General features: G+C 47.8%; 1 protein-coding gene across 1 annotated transcript; it reads left to right on the top strand.

The window, feature by feature from the left end:
- The first annotated feature begins 9811 nt into the window (after window positions 1-9811).
- Window positions 9812-12062, top strand: LOC135812592 (basic phospholipase A2 caudoxin-like). The gene is made up of 2 exons (XM_065325908.1): window positions 9812-10489; window positions 11457-12062. The coding sequence occupies exons 1-2, from the start codon at window positions 10096-10098 to the stop codon at window positions 11588-11590; spliced, it is 528 nt and encodes a 175-aa protein (XP_065181980.1). The 5' UTR covers window positions 9812-10095; the 3' UTR covers window positions 11591-12062.
- Window positions 12063-20049: the final 7987 nt, after the last annotated feature.

The following is a 20049-nucleotide window of genomic DNA, read 5'->3' as shown; positions in this document are numbered from 1 at the left end:
GCAATATGGCGGTAAACACACGCCTGCCCACACACGCTCTCTAGGCTGCAAAGTTCTGGCACAGAGCTCTCCTTATCAACCATAAGTACAGCTGCAGTGGTGTCTTCAACTTCATTCTCCCGAGTCAAGCTCTGTATTAAGACATCCAAGAAGAAGATTGCCTGATGAGTCCAGCGGGGACGAAACGTACGTCGCAATCGAGCTATGTCGTTGCTGTGTCATCATCTATGTGCCATGCGCTACTTGATGTACCAGCCTGCTATGCCGGATACCGCCAGCCATGCATCGACCAGGCGCCAGGCGCGAACTGATGGTGGTGGTGGTGAGAAGGAGAGCTCTGTGCCAGAACTTTGCAGCCTAGAGAGCGTGTGTGGGCAGGCGTGTGTTTACCGCCATATTGCCAGGTGTGTCTTTACCACCATAATTATTATCAACCATAAGTACAGCTGCAGTGGTGTCTTCAACTTCATTCTCCCGAGTCAAGCTCCGTATGAAGACATCCAAGAAGAAGATTGCCTGATGAGTCCAGCGGGGACGAAACGTACGTCGCAATCGAGCTATGTCGTTGCTGTGTCATCATCTATGTGCCATGCGCTACTTGATGTACCAGCCTGCTATGCCGGATACCGCCAGCCATGCATCGACCATGCACCAGGCGCGAACTGATGGTGGTGGTGGTGAGAAGGAGAGCTCTGTGCCAGAACTTTGCAGCCTAGAGAGCGTGTGTGGGCAGGCGTGTGTTTACCGCCATATTGCCAGGTGTGTCTTTACCACCATAATTATTATCAACCACTTGTAAGGTGACCTAAACAAAACGAAAGATGAGAAAACTCACACATACACACAGACACAATTTGACAAGAAGGCAAGAAAACTAACACTAACACTAACACTAAAGTTTACAATCATCACCTGTAAGGTGACCTAACCAGAAGAAAGAAGACTAGTAAGACTATCACAGCACGTAGAAGAACACTTTCAAGTGTGGGAAAGCTAAAGGCGATCTATGTATATGACAGCGGTGTATGTGCAAAGTATGTGTATGTGCTGTGTCAGGTGGTAAAGTCCAGTGGTAGTTCGAGGAGATGGTTGTCGATTCCAGTGACGATCCGGTGACAACCAATCAGTCAATTAGGCGCCAGCCGTCATCGCAATTTATTTATTATAGATCCTTCACTGAGAGACGACGTCCCAGAGACGATGATCAAATTGCTGTCACGTGGGCCAAAATTTGTTCCAGGACAGAAGTGCACCGTGCGCACAGTCCGTATTGCTGAAGTTGCTGTTGAGAGGTTTGCTTTCGGATACCGCTGGCAGACGGCTATTGAAGAGAGAACGGAACAAGGGACGGCACAGCAAGTGGAGGAGACGGCGCAGGGTACACCGAGGGAGCAGGACAAACCAGAAGGAAAGGAGCAAGTCAGACCATGCAATATTACCCTAGACATCAACATCACCCTGAGGAAGCTCTGTGGGACAACACGTCAACCTCCATTGATGGGAAAGGAAGATGAACGCAAGCTACGGCGCATGAAGGATGACATTATGTCGCTCTATGATGAAGAAGCTAAGAGGAACCGCAAACAATCAACGTTCGCACCGCTGTCCCAAGAAGAGAAGGATGAGATTCAACAGCTTAGGGGAAACATAGTGTTGTCATAGAGGCATCAGACAAGGGAAAGGGATTCGTCTTGTTGCCCAGTACACAATATGATGAGAAAGCCGAAGCCATGCTGGACCAAGAAGCTGACTATGAGAAGGTGGCCATGACGGTGGACAAACTGGATGAGGAGACAAGACGTTTTGTCGACACTCATCTGAAGAACAAGCTCCCGGAGAAACTGGAGAAGGCAATCAAACCGAGGCACTCGCGGATGCCAAGGTTTTACGGTCTCCCCAAAGACCATAAGGCAGGATTTCCATTGCGTCCCGTGGTCAGTTCTTGCGACAGTCCTACAAGTAACCTTTCGTTGATTGTTGAATCAGTTACTGAATCAGTTCCTTATGTTCGTACCTGCTCATCTAGATACATGTAGCACCGAAGCCTGCATTGAAGACATCAAGAGGAATCGCCAGGTCCCGGATGGCTGCATCATCGCCTCATTCGATGTAGTGGGCCTCTATTCGAACATTCCTATAGATGAGAGCATTTCGGCCGCTATTACCAAGCTAGAGCAGCATAACAATGACGTCGACATGCTTGGATTGACGGTTGCGGATGTACAGCTGATGTTGCAGTATGTTCTGTCAAACAACTACTTCGAGTTTAATAGTAAACAGTACCATCAGAAGCGTGGAATTGCGATGAGGAACCATCTGGCACCTCCGCTGGCCATCCTCTTCATGTATGCTCTTGAGCAGAAAGCTCTCTCGACAGCTACAGTGACACCAGATCTCTTTTTTTTCTTTTTTTTCTTCTTTTTTTTAACTATTGAACACTCACTGCATGATGAACTAAAATGAGGAGAAGACCTCGACACAATGGTATATATCCAGCAGGACGGAGTGGGTGGGACCTGTGAAGCTCAGCCGACCAAGGGTCTCGGCATCACAGCTGCACATGTGCACCAAAGGAAACAAAAATGGGGAGTGGAAGGGCGGGGAGGGGAGCAGGAGAGCAAGAACTCTAAGGGTAGGAAACCAGGAAACTTGTTATTCCAAGATATGAGTGCAAACAAGTATGCAAACAAGTACAAATATAGCAGTATCAAGATCATGATGCTGAGGCGAAAGTAGAGGTTGATTGCCGTGCAGATTTGACGAAAGATTAGAGTTAGAATGGAGGAGAGTTAGAGAGAGATAAAGACAGATGGATTGGGAGTTTGATGAGAAGGGAGTGCTCCGAGAACATGAACAGGGTCGTACTGGCAGTAGCCTAGGGGGCGATGTCCGTGGCCAATGACCAACCCGACCGTTTCAGGTAGCGGTAGGTCTGAACCTTGAACTGCTGCATCCCTTTGGCAGACGGTGCATCGCGGAGGAGAGTGGCTGGCAGTTCATTCCAGGCTTCGATGAGGCACTCCGGGAAAGAGCGCAGCGCAACATTGCACGATCTGGCAGGTAGGGCTGTCTGGAGTTGAAGCTCGTGCGCAAGGTTGGCTGCCGAGCGGCGACGTGTGGCAGGCGCGATGGCGGGTGCGATGGCTCTGGCTGGGCGTGTCGCTGCAAGAGCTGGCGGGCTTGCGATGTAATGGAGCTTGTACAGAGTTGTGAGGCCGGCCACACGGCGCCGCAGGGACAGAGTGTCCATTGCAGCCCCTGTCCCAATCAGGGTGAGGGCACGATGCTGGACTCGGTCCAGCTGTGAGAGATGGGTAGCCGCAGCTCCCATCCATACAAGTGGACAGTACTCCATTAGAGGCCGAATGAACCCCCGGTATGCTGTGGCCCAGCCCGGTGGGTCCAGGACATGGCACGCCTTCCGGAAGAAACCCATTCGCTGTGTGGCACGCACTGCAGTTCCTCGAAGATGCTCCGAGTATGTTAGATGGGCATCAAACGTCACTCCAAGGAGCTTCAGCCGCGAGCATTCTGGGACCGCTGTGCCGTTGAACTTGATGGGTGGTGTCTCCCAGGGTCTGCGGTGGCGGGACACAGTCATGGCCTGTGATTTCGTTGGCTCAAAAGTGACGCGCCACTGAGCACCCCATTCAGCAAGTGCATCCACACCAGCTTGGAGGTTGCGGCACACTTCTGTCACAGCATGTGGCGATGGGATGTGGGCATAAAGCGTGGTGTCATCTGCGTAAACAGCCGGAGTGATCCCTTCCGGTAGGACGTCGCAGGCGTCATTCACGTACAGCAAAAACAGTGTGGGCAAAAGGATGCTCCCTTGTGGGACCCCAGCATCAATCTTGTATGGTTCTGAAGATGCTCCGCCGACTACTGCCTGCAACTTCCTGTCATACAGGTAGTCAGACAGCCAGTTGAGGAGGGGACCAGTGATGCCATATGACGCAGCCTTGTGGAGCACGCCTCGGTGTGAAACTTTGTCGAATGCTCCTGCTATGTCGACAGCCAGCACGCGGACTGCGCCACCACGGTTGGCTTCGGAGACCCAGGAGTGGTTGAGAGACGTGAGAAGGTCAGATGTGCTGAGCCCCTGCCGGAATCCGTACTGGTGGATGGACAGAGCCTTTTCATGCTCAAGATGATTGATTATGGCAGTGTTGACAATCTTCTCCATGACTTTGGAGACAACAGATAACAAGGACACAGGTCGGTAGTTCTTAACAGCAGAATGAGATTGCTTCTTGTGTATCGGGACCACACGGGCTACTTTCCAGAGAGAGGGCTGGACATGACACCGAAAACAGAGTGAGAACAGCTTGGCAAGTGGTGCAGCCAAAACTTTTGAGCACTGCTTCAGAACTCTGGCAGGGATGCCATCGGGTCCGGTAGCCTTGGTTGGATCCAGCTGGCGGAGCTGGCGCTGGACTGTCGCTTCCCGAAATCGGACAGTTGTCAGGGCAGATGTACACCTAGGAGGAAGGTCAGGAAGGTCGGAGTGCTGTAGATCTTGATCACCCAGACTGCATTTGCTCGCAAAGAATTCTCCAAAGCAAGTAGCCTTTTCCTGGTTGGTGACATATTCTCTACCCTGGGCATTGCGTAGGACAGTGATAGACGAGCTGCGGCCAGAGCCTGCAGCTTGCTTCAGGAGTGACCACCATTGCTTGTTTCGCAGTGATCCATGTTTGAGCCGATCTCGGATGCGGGCAGATTCTGCCTGCTTTGCGCGACGAAGGCAATTGGCAGAGGCTCGGACTTTGGCATTGTAGTCAATGAGTTGCTGGTGGCAGGTGGGGTGTCTCCTGAGACGGTTCCATGCATTCTTCTTTGCCTGGGTAGCGGCTGAGCATTCCGGCGTCCACCAGGATGGATCTGTTGGTTTCGTCGAAAGTTCTTTGTGTTGAATGAAGCGATTCATGCCTTCCATGACAACAGCGGTTACTGATCTGCACGACGCCTCGGGGTCTTCTGATATATCCCAGTTTGCTGTTGAGTAGAAGTGCCGAAGCCGGCCCCAGTCTGCCTGAGCATACCTCCAAACGCGCCGTTTAGTCGGTGGTTCGCGGAGTGGGGTGGCATCAAAAGTGGCCACAACGGTGGCATGGTCTGATGCTCCAATGGGGTCCAGTACATTTACCACCACTGAGGTCTCCGAGAAGTCGCTGAGTATGAGGTCCAGGGTGTTCTCACCACGTGTCGGTTGAGTAACGTGCTGGTGGAGCCCGTGGAACGCAGAGAGTTCTTCCATGTATTCACCAGCCGGTGTAGTCTTCGTGCTGCATAGCCAGCTTTCATTATGAACATTTAAGTCCCCGGCTATTACGACGCTGTTCCCGAGGGATCGAGCTTGATCCATGACTGAGTCAAGATACTCAAGCAGAGAGACATCTTGTCCAGGGCACGACCCGGGTCGGTACACTGCACATACAACTACTTTCTGGCCATTGTCCAGGTGCAGGCGAAGCCAGATGACCTCATGGCCATGGCAGTTGATGTCACTCAGGTGGTCAAAGGAGAGGGAGTCCCGGACCCAGACTGCAACTCCGCCACCTTGAGCAGATCGGTCAAGTCGGAGGGGTGGGTGGAAGCCCGGCATGGAGGAGTCAGATAGTGAGGCTTTCTCCGGGGTGAGTTTAGTCTCTGTTACGATGGCGATGTCAGATCTGCTCCGTGCAACAGCATGCTGGAAGGCTCCAAACTTTGACAGCAGCCCAAAAGCATTTGTCAGCAGGAGCTTCATTACTGGGTATGTCCTTGCGCAGCTGGTGTTCATTGGTGTTTGTGTGACTGAATCGCTCCAGCTGAGGCAGCCTCTTCCTCACTGTCCCTATCGCCTCTGCTGCCCACGTTGCCGGCGCCAGCTGCACCAGATGAGCTGTCACCCTGCGGCCGTTTGCGGTGTCGCCAGGCTCGAGCGTAAAGTGGTCGTGGCAAGAAGTTCGCAGCAGTGACTGTTTGTAATCCAGTGGCGTCGAGCGTCAATCGGGCTGAGACTTTCCCGTCTTCCGTGGTGTGCATGCTGCACTCATGGACTTTGACGGATTTGGCCACGGCCACAGATCGCTGCTGAGTGAACTCTGTCACTCGTTCCTCTGTGCAATCCGCGTGCAGATTTCCCACATACACGACTGCCTTCCTTGTTTGGTGGGGTTCTTTGGATACTAGTTTCCACGATTCATCAGCGATTGGGTCGAACGATGTTTTCTGGGGCTTGACTGGAGGGCGCCCAACAGTCTGAAAACTTTCGTCTTCCTCGCTCGAGATCTCACGATCACTGCCAGTGTCATCCACGTGTACGCGTTTGAAAGCGCTACGGTGTTCTCCTGCTGCTGCACCAGTGCACTTGGTGACCTGGTCTCTTCGCGTACGGCTACGAGATCCCTTCCGCCTCGCCGTACTCTGCATCTGGGGCTGTTGTTCAGCCGGAGGAGAGGTAACACTTGCCGTTGCAATGGCGGACTCCTTCATGGCGACAACTTCCTCTTTCAGTCCTGTTATCTGCATGACCAGTTCGTCAATCCTGTTTTTGAGACGGACCTCCCGGTTTGCAGATTCCGACACGAGCGCTGACAGCGTCTTGACCATTTCAAAGACGGACGATTCAATTTCAGGGATGGAGCTCAAAAGTTTTATTTCCGATTCCGTCAGGCTGCGAGTGGCAGTTCTGGCCGGCATAGCTACCTGTGTCTACCTACTAAGTACTAGTACTACCTAGACTATCTACTACTCACCACTCTTCTCTTCTACCCTGTAACTACCTCCAGACCGGCCTGGTGCCGGCTGGGCTGATACTACAAACGATATATCCACGACTGCATACTACTGTGGAGACACGGCTGGAAAGGTTTAACAGCACTTCTAGATCACTTCAACTGCCAGCACACTACTATCAAATTCACAATGGAACACTCGGTCAACGAAACTCAGTCAGTGAACTTCCTAGATCTAGCGCTGTCTGTGCGTGGAAACAGCATAGAGTGGGAGCTCTATGTTAAGCCTTCCCACAGTGGTGTCCACCTGTCTTATGAATCATGTCTCCCCTGGTCGTGTAAAAGAGCTGTTGCAACGAACCAATTCTCTCGAGCTATCCGTAACTCGTCAACACCGGAAGCGGAAGACAGGAGCATGTCCATAATTGAAGAGTTGCTCGAGAGAAATGACTATCCACGCACCGAGATAAACGCAGCACGACGAGCAGCCAAGGGGAAGAGACAAGATACACACCCGTCTCAACAACAGCAGCTTGACAGCAAGCGCAGACACAACCAATTCAAGTCAGTCATCAAACTGCCCTTCATCAACGACTCACTTGCCGCTCGTGTCTCACGACGTGTTCGAAAGTTCAGTCCGCATGTTCGTGTTGTCTTTGTGTCTGGTCCTTCTTTGAAGGATATGCTGGTCCGATCGTCGAGTGCTGTACGTGTGTGTCCCCGTGAGAAGCAGCGATCGGAGGTGAAGAGAGGGAGAGGTCGACCAAGGGAGTGTCGTGCATGTGATACGAGTATGGTGGATAGTCAGTGCTTAGTCAAAGGTGTTGTCTATTGTATGTCTTGCACGTTGTGTGCGGAATTGTACGTTGGTGAGACCGAGCGGTCTCATGTGTGAGTTTTCTCATCTTTCGTTTTGTTTAGGTCACCTTACAAGTGATGATTGTTTAGTTTTCTGGCCTTGCCAATTGTGTCACCACGATGTGTTAGTTCTAGAACATTCATCTGCCTGCATTATTCGTCTTCATATTTCCGATTATTTCGTAATTTGGCCTCCCCTTCCTAAATGCCCTGATGATGCCCAATGGGCGAAATATTTGCAAAGTTATTTATTTGGTGCAGCTGAGAGCCTGTTGCCGGAATGGCGGTGTTTTCAAGTGCAAGAAATACGCTGCAATGGAGTTTGGGAATTCTGAAGAAACGCTTTAAAATTCAATGCCTTGAACTAATCTTTTGTTAAAGAATTTCCCAGAAGTTACATGTATGAACTATCAAGGAGATCTCCTGATGCGATAGAAATAAACAGTGAGGACACTCTGTGCTACATAACGAGCAATGCAACATGCTTGTATGTATGTATGTAAATTTTTATTAATTTTTATTTCCATTGCTATCAGGTTCGGCCTCATTTCCTCTGTGCTGCGCTGACGAGTCCACAAAGGACGAAACAGTTCTGTCCGCAGATTGAGTATGTATGTATGTATGTATGTATGTATGTATAACTCATAATCACAAGGTGATCGTAGAGGCATTAATCAGCGAGAGAATTGTGAATGATGTCTCTGAATCCAACTCTATCGTGAGCTGCATGAGAGAGAGCATGCAAGGGAAGACCCGTCCAACTTTTAATGTTAGAAATCCATGATGTCGCGGGCCTTCCTCTCGGTCGAGATCCAGGAGTTGATCCTTGCAGGAAGGGCTTGGAGAAAACGTCATGTCTCGTAACATGGCCAAACCACATCAACTTAAATTTCTTGACTTCGTTCGCTAGCCGCATCCTTGCTCCGATGATGTCATTGATTTCTTCCAGGATAGATTGGTTGGTACGCCGGTCGTGGTATGTTACTCCTAAGAGTCGGTGGAAGCATTTCATCTCGAAGGATGAAATTCTTCTCATTGCTGAGGCAGATAATGTCCAAGATTGGCATCCGTATAAAACAGTCGCTAGCACAATAGACCTAACAAAACGAAATTTAGTAGGCAAAGAAAGTGATGGCGATTTCCAAATGAATTGAAGCTCAATGATCTTTTGCTTCCCTAGTGCTAAGCGTCTTCTTACATGTATCTCCACATCGGACTTGCCATCCAACGTGATTACGGCACCTAAGTATTTAAAACTGGGATACCTCTTCTATTCGCTCAATGCCTACTTGAATGCACCCCAGATCACCACCGCCCTCCGGCGCTGCCATTGACTTGGTCTTGGAAGCATTGATCTGCGTGCCTAGTCTAAAGATCTGCATGCCTAGTCTAAAGATCTGCATGCCTAGTCTACAAATGTTCCGAGGTATACCAAGACAGGAAAATTTATTAACTCTTCACGTGCCAGCGAAATTGCTGCTGGGATTTAGAAAGTGAATCCTCATCTCTACGCGTAGCGTATGGGACACTGGCAACGTGTCCTTCCCGCATGAATCCAGGATTAGAAGTCATACTACTATAGTATACAGCACTTCGGTGTATCCCAATCTCTTTGACCGAACCCTGTTGGCAACATCACGAAACGGATTTCCAAACGCACACTTCAGGCAACACCACAATCCAAGCGGTAGTAGCTTGTGATGAATCCGAACATACATAATACATGTACACGTACAATGCACTTCTGGTGAAGTTTGGGGGCAACGCAGTAGCAGTATTTCCGGTTTGAGCGAGTGCAGTGATATATTATTCGTTTTTTCTAAGTACTGTACGTAATTGCAGTGGAACCCGTCCTCCTTTCCACACCTGAACGCATCACACTCTTGAAGACAAAAATGTCATGCAAAGTCTTTGCCTAGCTACGCTAGTGGCTGCTCTTCGTCAACACTCACTGTGATTAGTACCTCCAGTGGTATTCTTTAGTGTCCATTCACACAATGCTTGCCTTCCACTAGGCTCGCACTGCACATAGACCAAGCCTCGCGGAGCAGGAAATAGATTGTTACAGCATTGCGTAGCAGATCTGCAGACAGAATACTAGTGAGAATCAAACTTTATACAAAAGAACGACAAACAACAGGGCGGTCGGTGTGGGACCGTACTGGTCCTGAAGATATCCGGACTAGATATCCCAAACACAGCACTCTGGCCAGATTATTCCCATCATGATATCGATTAGCAGCCTACAAGTATCGCCTGAACGTTCGGACTAAACACCACTAGCGCTAGCATTCACTGAGCCAAACCACTTTCAAGAGCCGCAGACAAACCTACGTAAAACAGGGAAGCGTTTACATTCTGCCTTCAGTGAGAGTGACGGGTCAGCCCTGGTGTATTTTATTGACATTCGGAGAGCTTCGGCAGCGCTTGAACATTAGGCCACCGTTCATTTCCTCTCCTCACCTTGTGAGTTTTCTTCTTTCACGTTGAATCCACGATCAGGCTACCGTCCACCATGGCAATGCGGGCAGGCGGTATTCTCTGCATTCTTGTCTTGGCTACGATCTGTATTGTGCTGGGTTCATCAATAGCCGCAGGATCTTCGGCGGTGGCCCAAAGTCGCAGCAAGCGTTCGCTGCTCGATTTCGGCACTATGATTTCGTGCGTCCTACCCAACGTGGGCGATGCGTTAAGCGCAGCGCTGCGCTACAATAACTACGGATGCTGGTGCGGTGTGGGAGGTGGCGGGCCCACGGTGGACAGCATTGACCAGTGTTGCAAGGTTCATGATGCGTGTTACGGCTCGGTGGAGACCCAAGGCTGTGGGGACCCCAAGTACGAGGACTACCACTGGCGATACAGTGGCGGAAGGGTGTTCTGCGAAGCAACGTTATGGCAGCGGCTCTTCGGTACGTAGGAGAACCGCGCCATGTGTTTGAGTTCATGCGCCTGCTAGTTTCTGTTAGCATTTTTCTTACCCGTGGTGGATAAAGAAAGCTGATAATTGGTAATTGTTCGAGACGACAGCTGAAAGTTTTATCTTCCTCCTACATATTTCGTTCTCTCCAAACAACTAGAATTGACCAAGTTATTGAAAATATTTGAAAAGTGTAGAATTAATCGATCACCGGTGATCCATGAAAGTATGTGCCGTCGTAAGTTATGCGTTAGAGTCGACCAACTAAACCAAGTTTTGAACAGCCAGACGTGCACAAGGTAGCACCGGACTGACGAGGAGTACTGAGACATTCCATGGCAAGGAAGTGAGCTTGAGCACTGCTCCATAGCGCTAACTAACAGCCTCCCAACTTGGAAGGTTCAAGGATATTAGTGATAATTCCAAAGAGGGGAAGGTAAGCGCCATCAAGCAGAACACAAGCTACATTCCAAGGCACAGTGGAATGATGGCTTGGTACAATAACGGGACGGTAAGACCATTGGACAATACGGTCTCACCACAATTCGACAACGCAAAGCAACAACCAACCAACTTGGGAGGCTGAATTATATCAAGGATGAGTAATGAAAGGGAAGCTTCCGCGGCGAGGACGACGGTGCACGTCTGACTGTTCAAAACCTGGTTTAGTTGGTGGACTCTAACGCATTACTTGTGCCCCACCGTTTTCCTTGTTTCAATTAAACTCAATCAGCCTACTAATAATAACAAGAATGCATACGAATATTATGGACTCTGGAAAACTTGTTAGCAAACTTTATTATCCATCTTTTATTTTTGTTCATTCCTGCGTCCAATGTCCGCTTCACTGATTCTGCTGATTGCCTTATTTTAAAGTTATTGTGTCCGCACCGCTTATTCTTGATAATACTTGTACTTAGTACTAAATTCACTTTCCTCTGTATCTTCACTCTTTGCAGGTGGCGGTAACAATGAATGCCAGAAAGCGATCTGTGAATGCGACAGAACAGCTGTGGTTTGTTTTGAAGCTCACAACCACATCTACAACTCCAATAACATCAACTACGACGACCGAAGCCACTGCGCAAAATAGCAACACCATAGGCTTTCATCCTTTCTCCTCGTCCGCTATGTCAATGAGAGTGAAATGCATGAAGCTGGCGTCTGCATACAGTACACGTGTAGCATGAGCATTCGGCTTTCTTCGTTGCCCTGGTTCCCGTTGCTATGGCGATACCAGTCAGAGTAGCCAGAATGGTCAATTGTGACTCCAAGTTTCACGCTGAGTGATCACTGCCACTGGGTGATGTTGCCTGTTCTGTTTTAGAGACCCCCCCCCCCCCCCCCAGTACCGCTGGGCGTAGCCAGCATTGTGTGGACCAGTGCAGGTCACCTACCGTTCTAATACGATTCATATTCTTTCCTCCATTTTTCTATTTCTCTTTTCTTGCTAGTATTTCGAGTATGATGCTTCCCTCAGATACCTACAGTAGCTCATTTCAGCACACACCACAGACATTTCACAATGATCCATTTCTTACTTTATACTTCATCTTCCGTCAGAACTGTTTCGCCCTTTGTGGACTCTCTCTCCTCCACGAAGGACCGAGAATATGAGGCCGAACCTGATGGGAAAATATTGGCAGCGCATGTACTTCTTTTGTCATAATTCCAGCATCATGACATGTAGCATAATCACTGGCATAATTTGGGCATACTGGAAGGCATAATTCAGCAATTTACGGAGCATAATCCGCCTAGGGCTACTGCTGGAATAAAAAAACCCAGTGAGCATTTGGAACATGAGTCAAGTAAGAACGTCAACAACACAACTATACCAAGGGAAACCCGCGAGCACAAGTGCTCACGGTTTTCCCTTGGTACGTCACTTGTAGTCTGTAAAAAGACTCCAAGTGACGTGAAGTGGCAGCTTCGGCAGCAACTAGTTAGGCAGAAACTAGGCTGGTGACGTTTTGTCTCAGCACTCACTTTGAGTAGTGGCTTCAATGGTATTCTTTAGTGTCCATTCACACAATACTTGCCTTCCACTAGGTTCACGCTGCACATAGACCAAACTTCGCGGAGCAGGAAATAGAAAAAGAACAACACAAAACAGGGTGGTCGGTGTGGCTCCGTACTGGTCGTAAAGACCTCTGGACTAGATATCCATGTACGGTACTCTGGCCAGAGTATTGCCATCATGATTAGCAGCTTACATGTATCGCCTGAACGTTCGAACTAACTTCAATAGCGCTAGCATTCACTAAGCCAAACCACTTTGAAGAGCTGCACACAAACCTATAAAACCGGGGAGGAGGTTACATTCTGGCTTCAGTGAGAGTGACTTGCCGGCTCAGGTGTGTTTTATTGAAGTTCAAACAGATTCAGGGTATTGCTGCAACACTAGGCACCTTGGTTTCCTTTTCTCTCATTCTGAGGAGGTAACTTGGTTCACATGTGCTGATCCTAGATCAACATCCAACATGGCAGTGCGGACAATCGCGTTCTTTTTCTCTGCATTCTTGTCTCCGCCACCCTCGATAGTGATGTGCTTGGTTCTTCAGTACCAGCAGGGTCTTCGGCGGTGGCCAAAGGTCGCAGCAAGCGTTCCATGGTTAATTTCCTCAATATGATTCGGTGCAAGTATGGTGAGGGCGTCACTGCGCTATGCTAACTACGGATGCTGGTGCGGTTTCGGCAGCCGTGGCGGTGCCACAGTGGTGGTCAGCATTGACCAATGTTGCAAGGCGTACAACGAGTGTTACCGCGCTCTGCAGGCGTGGTGCCCTAACCTAACGTTCCGGGAGTACTACTGGAGGTATAGTGGTGGCAGGGTGATCTGCGAAGCGCCGTTGTGGCAGCAGCAACACTTTACGTACAAGAACCGCGCCACATGTTTTTAAAAGTTCATGTCTTCTTACCCATGGTGGACACTGGAAATAGAAATGCTAATCTCACTGTAAATGGAAACAATGAAAACGATGGGGCACGAGTTATGCATTAGAGTCCACCAACTAAACCAGGTTTTGAACAGCCAGACGTGCACAAGGTAGCACCAGACTGACGAGGAGTACTGAGACATTCCAGGGCAAGGAAAGATGAAGTTGAGCCTCCCAAGTTGGGTGGTTGTTGCTTTGCGTTGTCGAATTGTGGTCAGGCCGTGTTGTCCAATGGTCTTACCGTCCCGTTATTGCACCAAGCCATCATTCGACTGTGCCTTGGAATGTAGCTTGTGTTTGGCTTGATGGCGCTTACCTTCCCCTCTTTGGAATTATCACTAGTATCCAGGAACCTTCCAAGCAGGAAGGCCGTTGGTTAGCGCTATCAAGCAGTGCTCAAGCTCACGTCCCTGCCGTGGAATATCTCAGCACCCCTCGTCAGTCTGGTGCTACCTTGTTCACGTCTGAGTGTTCAAGATCTGGTTTAGTTGGTGGACTCTAACGCATAACTTGTGCCCCATCGTTTTCCTTGTTTCAATTTTAATATTTTCCTTGGCTCACCATCTGAGTAGTTACTGACGAGCTCCCACTTTCCCAGCAAATCAGAGTGCAGAGAGATACAATGTACCGTAAAACCTGTGACTAACGACCACCCTTGGGGCCAGAAAGCGGTCTTTAGTGGCCGATGGTCTTTAGTTAGAGGTTTGCACCACACAACCATAATTACGTGAATGTGAGACCGTCCGTGCCTGGCGAAGTGGTCTGTAGTACCAGGCTGGTCGCTAGTCACGGTGGTCTTTAGTACCAGGCTGGTCGCTAGTCACGGTGGTCTTTAGTTACAGGTTTTACTGTATACATGTACCGCGAGTCTTATCAGTACCAGTCTGAAATTTCCCGTACATTATGTCATCACACATACGCACTCATACAAACACACACACACACGCACATACATGTACGCACGCACACAAGCAAATACCCACTCGCACGCTCACACACGTATCGCTGTATGGTTTTTCAAATCCCCATCGCGCAGCTCACCAAATCAAGCTGTGGGTCATCTTCACTCATTAGAGACGAGTCGAATGAGCTGTATTCCCGGTGCCGAAAGGCGGTGTCTCCCCCCCCCCCCCCCCCCCCTGCATGGCAACTTCCCCATGTCTAACCCCCAAGACGAAGTGAATACAGTAGTAGTCATACTAGCAGAAGTTAAAAAAAACAATAGATTAGTGTAATGGGTAGCCGAGTGGTAGGCGCGGTGAAATCAACAATAATTACTTTTATTCTACTTCTTTCAGGTACACACCTGAGATATAATTATTAGTGAAAAAAGAAGCGGCAAATAAATCTCTCCGGTACACACCTGGAGGTTGAATAGCTCGTTATTATCAAAGTCTCATCTTCATAAAAACAGAAATGCGCAGCCGCTTTTATGCAGCAGCTGCCGTACGCTTACATACGGAGATACACTAAATATACATCAGGCAAAGCTCCGTATTAGTTCCGTACTGCTTCCGTATTGGTCGGGCAGGGATACTACACCCTCACTTCCTACAGATAATCACGCCCTCGTGATTTTCAAAAAATTAGTGAAGAGTTATGAACACAGCGTCAACCGGAAGATGGCAAATTATATCGGAAATGATAACGTTTAGAGTAGACAGAAGAAATGAACTGATAACAAATCATAAAGTAGAAGCACACCAGGTTCACACGATCTCACTGGGTTAAAAGGGGAAAGAAATGTCCTCCAAATAGGACCTGAAAAACCACAGCACTCTTGCTGCACAACGCTGGCACAACCCGCCAGGAACATCGCAGGTCAAAAACCGAACTGAATACACTATACCTATAAGGGGCGTGTCACACACATTGTCCCACGTTAGCTGGGTAAGCCGTGGCTCACCATGATCAGACGCCTACCAAACTAAACTGGATTCACACACTCGCATAAAGGAAGACTGAAGAGAACAGGGAGACTGAAGGAAGACAGGAAAGAAAATGCCATACCTGGAATCAGCGTTAGTAACCACGGCGGCTGGAGCTATGGCGGAGGGCGAGCCAGGTTTTATCTTCGTCTTGGTTGAGCCGGGCACTCAGAGCGGCTAGCTCGGCGTCAGACAAATAACCTCCCTCCTCGTCTTGAATCGAGGTCTTCACATTGTCGATAGCATTGCTCTGCGCGACGTAAAGAGTGATGGTCTAGCCAGGAAGAGTGTCGACGAAAATCTGCATCCCACCACGGAGACGAAGTACCAAGTGAATAGTGGACTCCTGCTGAACGTTGTAGTCACTCAGGGTTCGGCCGTCTGCCAACTGCGTGCCGGCGAAAATCGAACGCTGCTGGTCTTGGGGAATACCCTCCTTGTCTTGGGTACCAGCCTGCCTGTTGTCGTCCTCATCAGCTTCGCCATCACCACCGGTAGTATACATGTAGGTAGCGGGTCGCTTGGAATCGCCATCGGAGTCTCCAGTGTGTGCCGTGTGGAGAGTAAGGTGATCCACGCTAGCACCCTGACTGAGCTGCAGGCTAATAAGCAGTGCCAGGCCGAGGAAGGCAAGAAACATGATTCGCATCTTGATTCGTCGCACGGAGCTGTAGCGGGTTGAGCCATCGGAGTCTGGGGTCGAATCACGTTGTTTTATTTAAAACTACACCGCTGCCACCAATGTAATGGGTAGCCGAGTGGTAGGCGCGGTGAAATCAACAATAATTACTTTTATTCTACTTCTTTCAGGTACACACCTGAGATATAATTATTAGTGAAAGAAGAAGCGGCAAATAAATAACTTTCTCTCCGGTACACACCTGGAGGTTGAATAGCTCGTTATTATCAAAGTCTCATCTTCATCAAAACAGAAATGCGCAGCCGCTTTTATGCAGCAGCTGCCGTACGCTTACATACGGAGATACACTAAATATACATCAGGCAAAGCTCCGTATTAGTTCCGTACTGCTTCCGTATTGGTCGGGCAGGGATACTACAATTAGCAAGGACTGGCATTGCATGCACAGCTTTTTCCATCCTCTGGTATTATGACGTCATTGGCATCAGTTCTATACAGAAATGTAAGCTTTTCTTCACACGATATTGTTAGAATTTTACACGCGGCGATTTATGTACACCAACTCCACCAGTCTATCGATAGCACTACAATCTTCTGCCTCAACATAGGGTAATCGTCTGCCTCTGTATCTTAATCCCATGCAGGTCTCAGTAATAGCCCCTGCGCGACGATAACGTGTGAATGCGATCGAAAAGCTGTACTTTGCTTAAAAACTCACAACAACGTCTACAACTCTGAAAACACCGGCCATAACAGCTGCAACAAATAGCAACACACACTTTGATCCTCCTCGTGACCTCGTCCGCTACGCCCATAAGAATGAAATAGCTAGCGTCTACATGTACATTCCGCTTGCTTCGTTGCCATGGTCCCTATTGCCATAGAGAGATACCTTTCAGACTAGTCCGAATGGTCGGTTGCAACTCCGATTTCACGCCGAATGTGCCATGGTCAATGTTGCATTGTTCTGTTTTAGAAGTCTACCTCTGGGTATAGCCAGCATTGTTCAGAGCAGTACATGCGCCTAAGTTGAATTGAATTGAATTCATTGTTTTCCATTGCTAGCCTAATCTTCATACTGCTCTCTCCAGGTTCCTATAGTACTCCTTTTGTTTTGTTTTCTTTTCTCTTCTTCTTCTCCTTCTTTTTCTCAGTTGTCCCCACCATGGCTGGTTAAAATCGCCCGCATCACATGCTTATTGGCACTATGTCATCGTGATTGTGAAATAATAATAATAATAATTTAAAGAGTCGGCGTGGAGAAAGCAATTTTATTAGTGCAATTAGGAGTATAATCGATGCAGACATGGCCAGACAACAACGAGTTCACGGAATTTTTAAGGATTTTTATGTTATTCAAAATCGATTTTCGTGTTCCGCTCATCAGTGAATAGTATCGGAACTGAGGGTACTGTGTACAAAAATAGAATAAATATCACCTCTTGCTTTGTGGCTGCACTCAGTTATATACGTTAGCACTATGTTTGACACCTATTATGTAATGCTGTAGCACTTCCTTTGTTGTTCACACTTTTAATTAATTATGCTGTTATAAAATGTTCTATTTTTGTACACAGTACCCTCAGTTCCGATACTATTCACTGATGAGCGGAACACGAAAATCGATTTTGAATAACATAAAAATCCTTAAAAATTCCATGAACTCGTTGTTGTCTGGCCATGTCTGCATCGATTATACTCCTAATTGCACTAATAATAATAATGTAAAAGTAACGTACTGTTAGAAATACAATTCAAAGACACGGTTGGCAAACCTCTCGTTCTTATGTGAATAGGAATATCATTCATATTCTCTCCTCCATTTTCTCATATTCCCTTTGCTTGCAAGTTGCAACTCTGTCTAGTATGATGACGTCACTGAGACGTCTACATTCTGTTAAGTCAACCAGACTACATACAGTCCCCAGGTCTACAGCCATTTCACAATGAATGAAACAGATTCATTGTGTACTACAAGTAGAGCTATCACCCGCGCATTACGTTTGCGGCAAATGTTTTCCTGTTCTCGCCTGGCTTCCCCATACACGTACAATGTATTAAAAAAAAGTAAAGCGAACTATTGGTGACGTCGACAACTAGCGTGTGCAGTGCCTGCTTCTGTTAGTGTTATCACTGTGGAAGTTTTTTTTTAATTGTTTTTAGGTGCTAGTAGCACATGCATTGGCTTCCTGATACATGTATCGCCACCGGGTTCTGGAACTCAAATTAATTCCCAGTGCAGGCCTCAACAGTGGGATTTGGGGGACGGGGGCGAGAGTGTCAGCTAAACAATTTGGTCGCCTGCATGCTGACTGTTACATCCGACAGGATGAAAGATCTGCTGTGTACATGTACATGTATAGGCTAAGGGTTTTTTTTGTTTTTGTTTTTTTTAGGCTATTAATTAAAGGTCGGTGTTCTCATCTTTGTCATGTGACTAAAGTCGTTTAGAAACTACTACAGTAAAAGTTACTTTGTTGAAAGTGATCATGGCATGTGGACTGAGTGTAGCCAGTACGGCCGACATCACGTGACCCATAGATGTAGGAGTTGAGTGGTATTGGAACCAACATGGCTGTCCTGTTTTGGTCGTGTGATAGGTGTCTTCGGTGCTCTGCGCCCTGCCTGTTGAGCACTGTTCCCGCAGTTTCCTGAAACGTTCCTTCGTGCAGTACAGCACTGTATACATGTATGTAGTACGAGGAGGAAAACTTCCTTCTGCCAGCGGAGAGGGCTCAACACAATAGTTTGGAGCACTATTACACACACAAGAGACTTTGAGTTGCGACAAATCTGTAAACCTCCGTTGTGCCTTTGTTGTTGTTGTTGTTTGGCTTTATTTAGAGTGCAGTTCCAAAACAGGCCTAAACCTAATGACAATGGTCCCACTGATAATAAGGCAAAAGAAAAAGAAAAAGAAATAAAAAATGAGCGGTTTGTGTGTACTTGTATGTACTATGATGTATTTCTTATCTATATTTTTTCAGTTTCCTCTGAGACAAAAATGCGATAATACTCATAAAAAGGACACACTTCAGGCTCATTACAAACATCTTGAAAGTTTTTGTCTTCACAAGTATACTTTCAAGCCTTCTCATCAGGTGAAATACAGGCAAGAGAAAAGGAACAGGAACAGTGGATTAAATACAGTAAGAAGGTGGTAAAACAGCGCAAAAAGAAAGAAAGAAAGAAAGAAGATAGCTAAAGTAAACAGCGAAAATTGCAATAATGACACAAAGGTGCAAATGCGAGAAAACTCAATAAGCGCGACATGTAGTGCGACAACAAGAGACAACCACTGGACATACATGTAACTAACGAGGTTTTGACGACCTACCTAACAGCCTAAGTGTGAATTTGATTTGTTTCTGTTTGCAAAGGTTGGGTTTCCTTGTGTGGATGTATACAGCTTCCAAAACATTCAGCAATCTAGCACTGCGTACACGTGACACAATCGAAAAACAATCATCCGAATACACAGCACGACAATCAGGATGCTCAAACAAATGACTAGCAATGGACGACTCATACTTATCAGAACTAACATCAGAACAATCAGCATGTGCGGTGGACACATCCGATTTCACATGGCTAGTCGAGTGGACCCTAGCCGTTGCCTCTGTCTGTGCTTTAGTCGCTGCCATCGCCGCCGTTGCCGATCTTGTTATTCTTCTGGTTGATGTGGTTCCTGTCACTGCCACGCACGTAGGTGTCTTGTCCGGTTGTTGCCTCTAAGTTTGTTAAGTTAGGTCCCGTCGAGTCACATGATCGTACCTCTATAATTGAAGATAAATTATGCGCCTTTCTTGATAGGTTGGTTGGGTCGAAGGAACTGATTGACTATGAGGCTAAGCTGCTTAAGCCTTTGGGTTCAGCTCGCCCTAGAATGTATGGCTTACCGAAGATTCATAAGAGGGATTGTCCTGTCCGGCCCATCCTTTCTATGTTAGGTTCTCCCCAGTATAAGATTTCTCGCTGGCTGTGTAGAATGTTGCAACCCGTTTTAGAATTATACAGTCGGTATGTAGTTCGCGATAGTTTTCAA

This window comes from Sycon ciliatum, chromosome 3 (assembly GCF_964019385.1).
Source record: "Sycon ciliatum chromosome 3, ocSycCili1.1, whole genome shotgun sequence".
NCBI classification, from domain to species: domain Eukaryota; kingdom Metazoa; phylum Porifera; class Calcarea; order Leucosolenida; family Sycettidae; genus Sycon; species Sycon ciliatum.
The sequence above is the reverse complement of the archived record's forward strand: the minus strand, read 5'-3'. Positions and strand labels throughout refer to the sequence as shown.

Excerpts from the sequence above, each read along its gene's own strand:
- LOC135812592 (XM_065325908.1), top strand. The coding sequence starts at position 10,096 with ATGGCAATGCGGGCAGGCGGTATTCTCTGCATTCTTGTCTTGGCTACG. Across the intron at positions 10,490-11,456 it reads GTTATGGCAGCGGCTCTTCG|GTGGCGGTAACAATGAATGC; the intron begins GTACGTAGGAGA and ends CACTCTTTGCAG.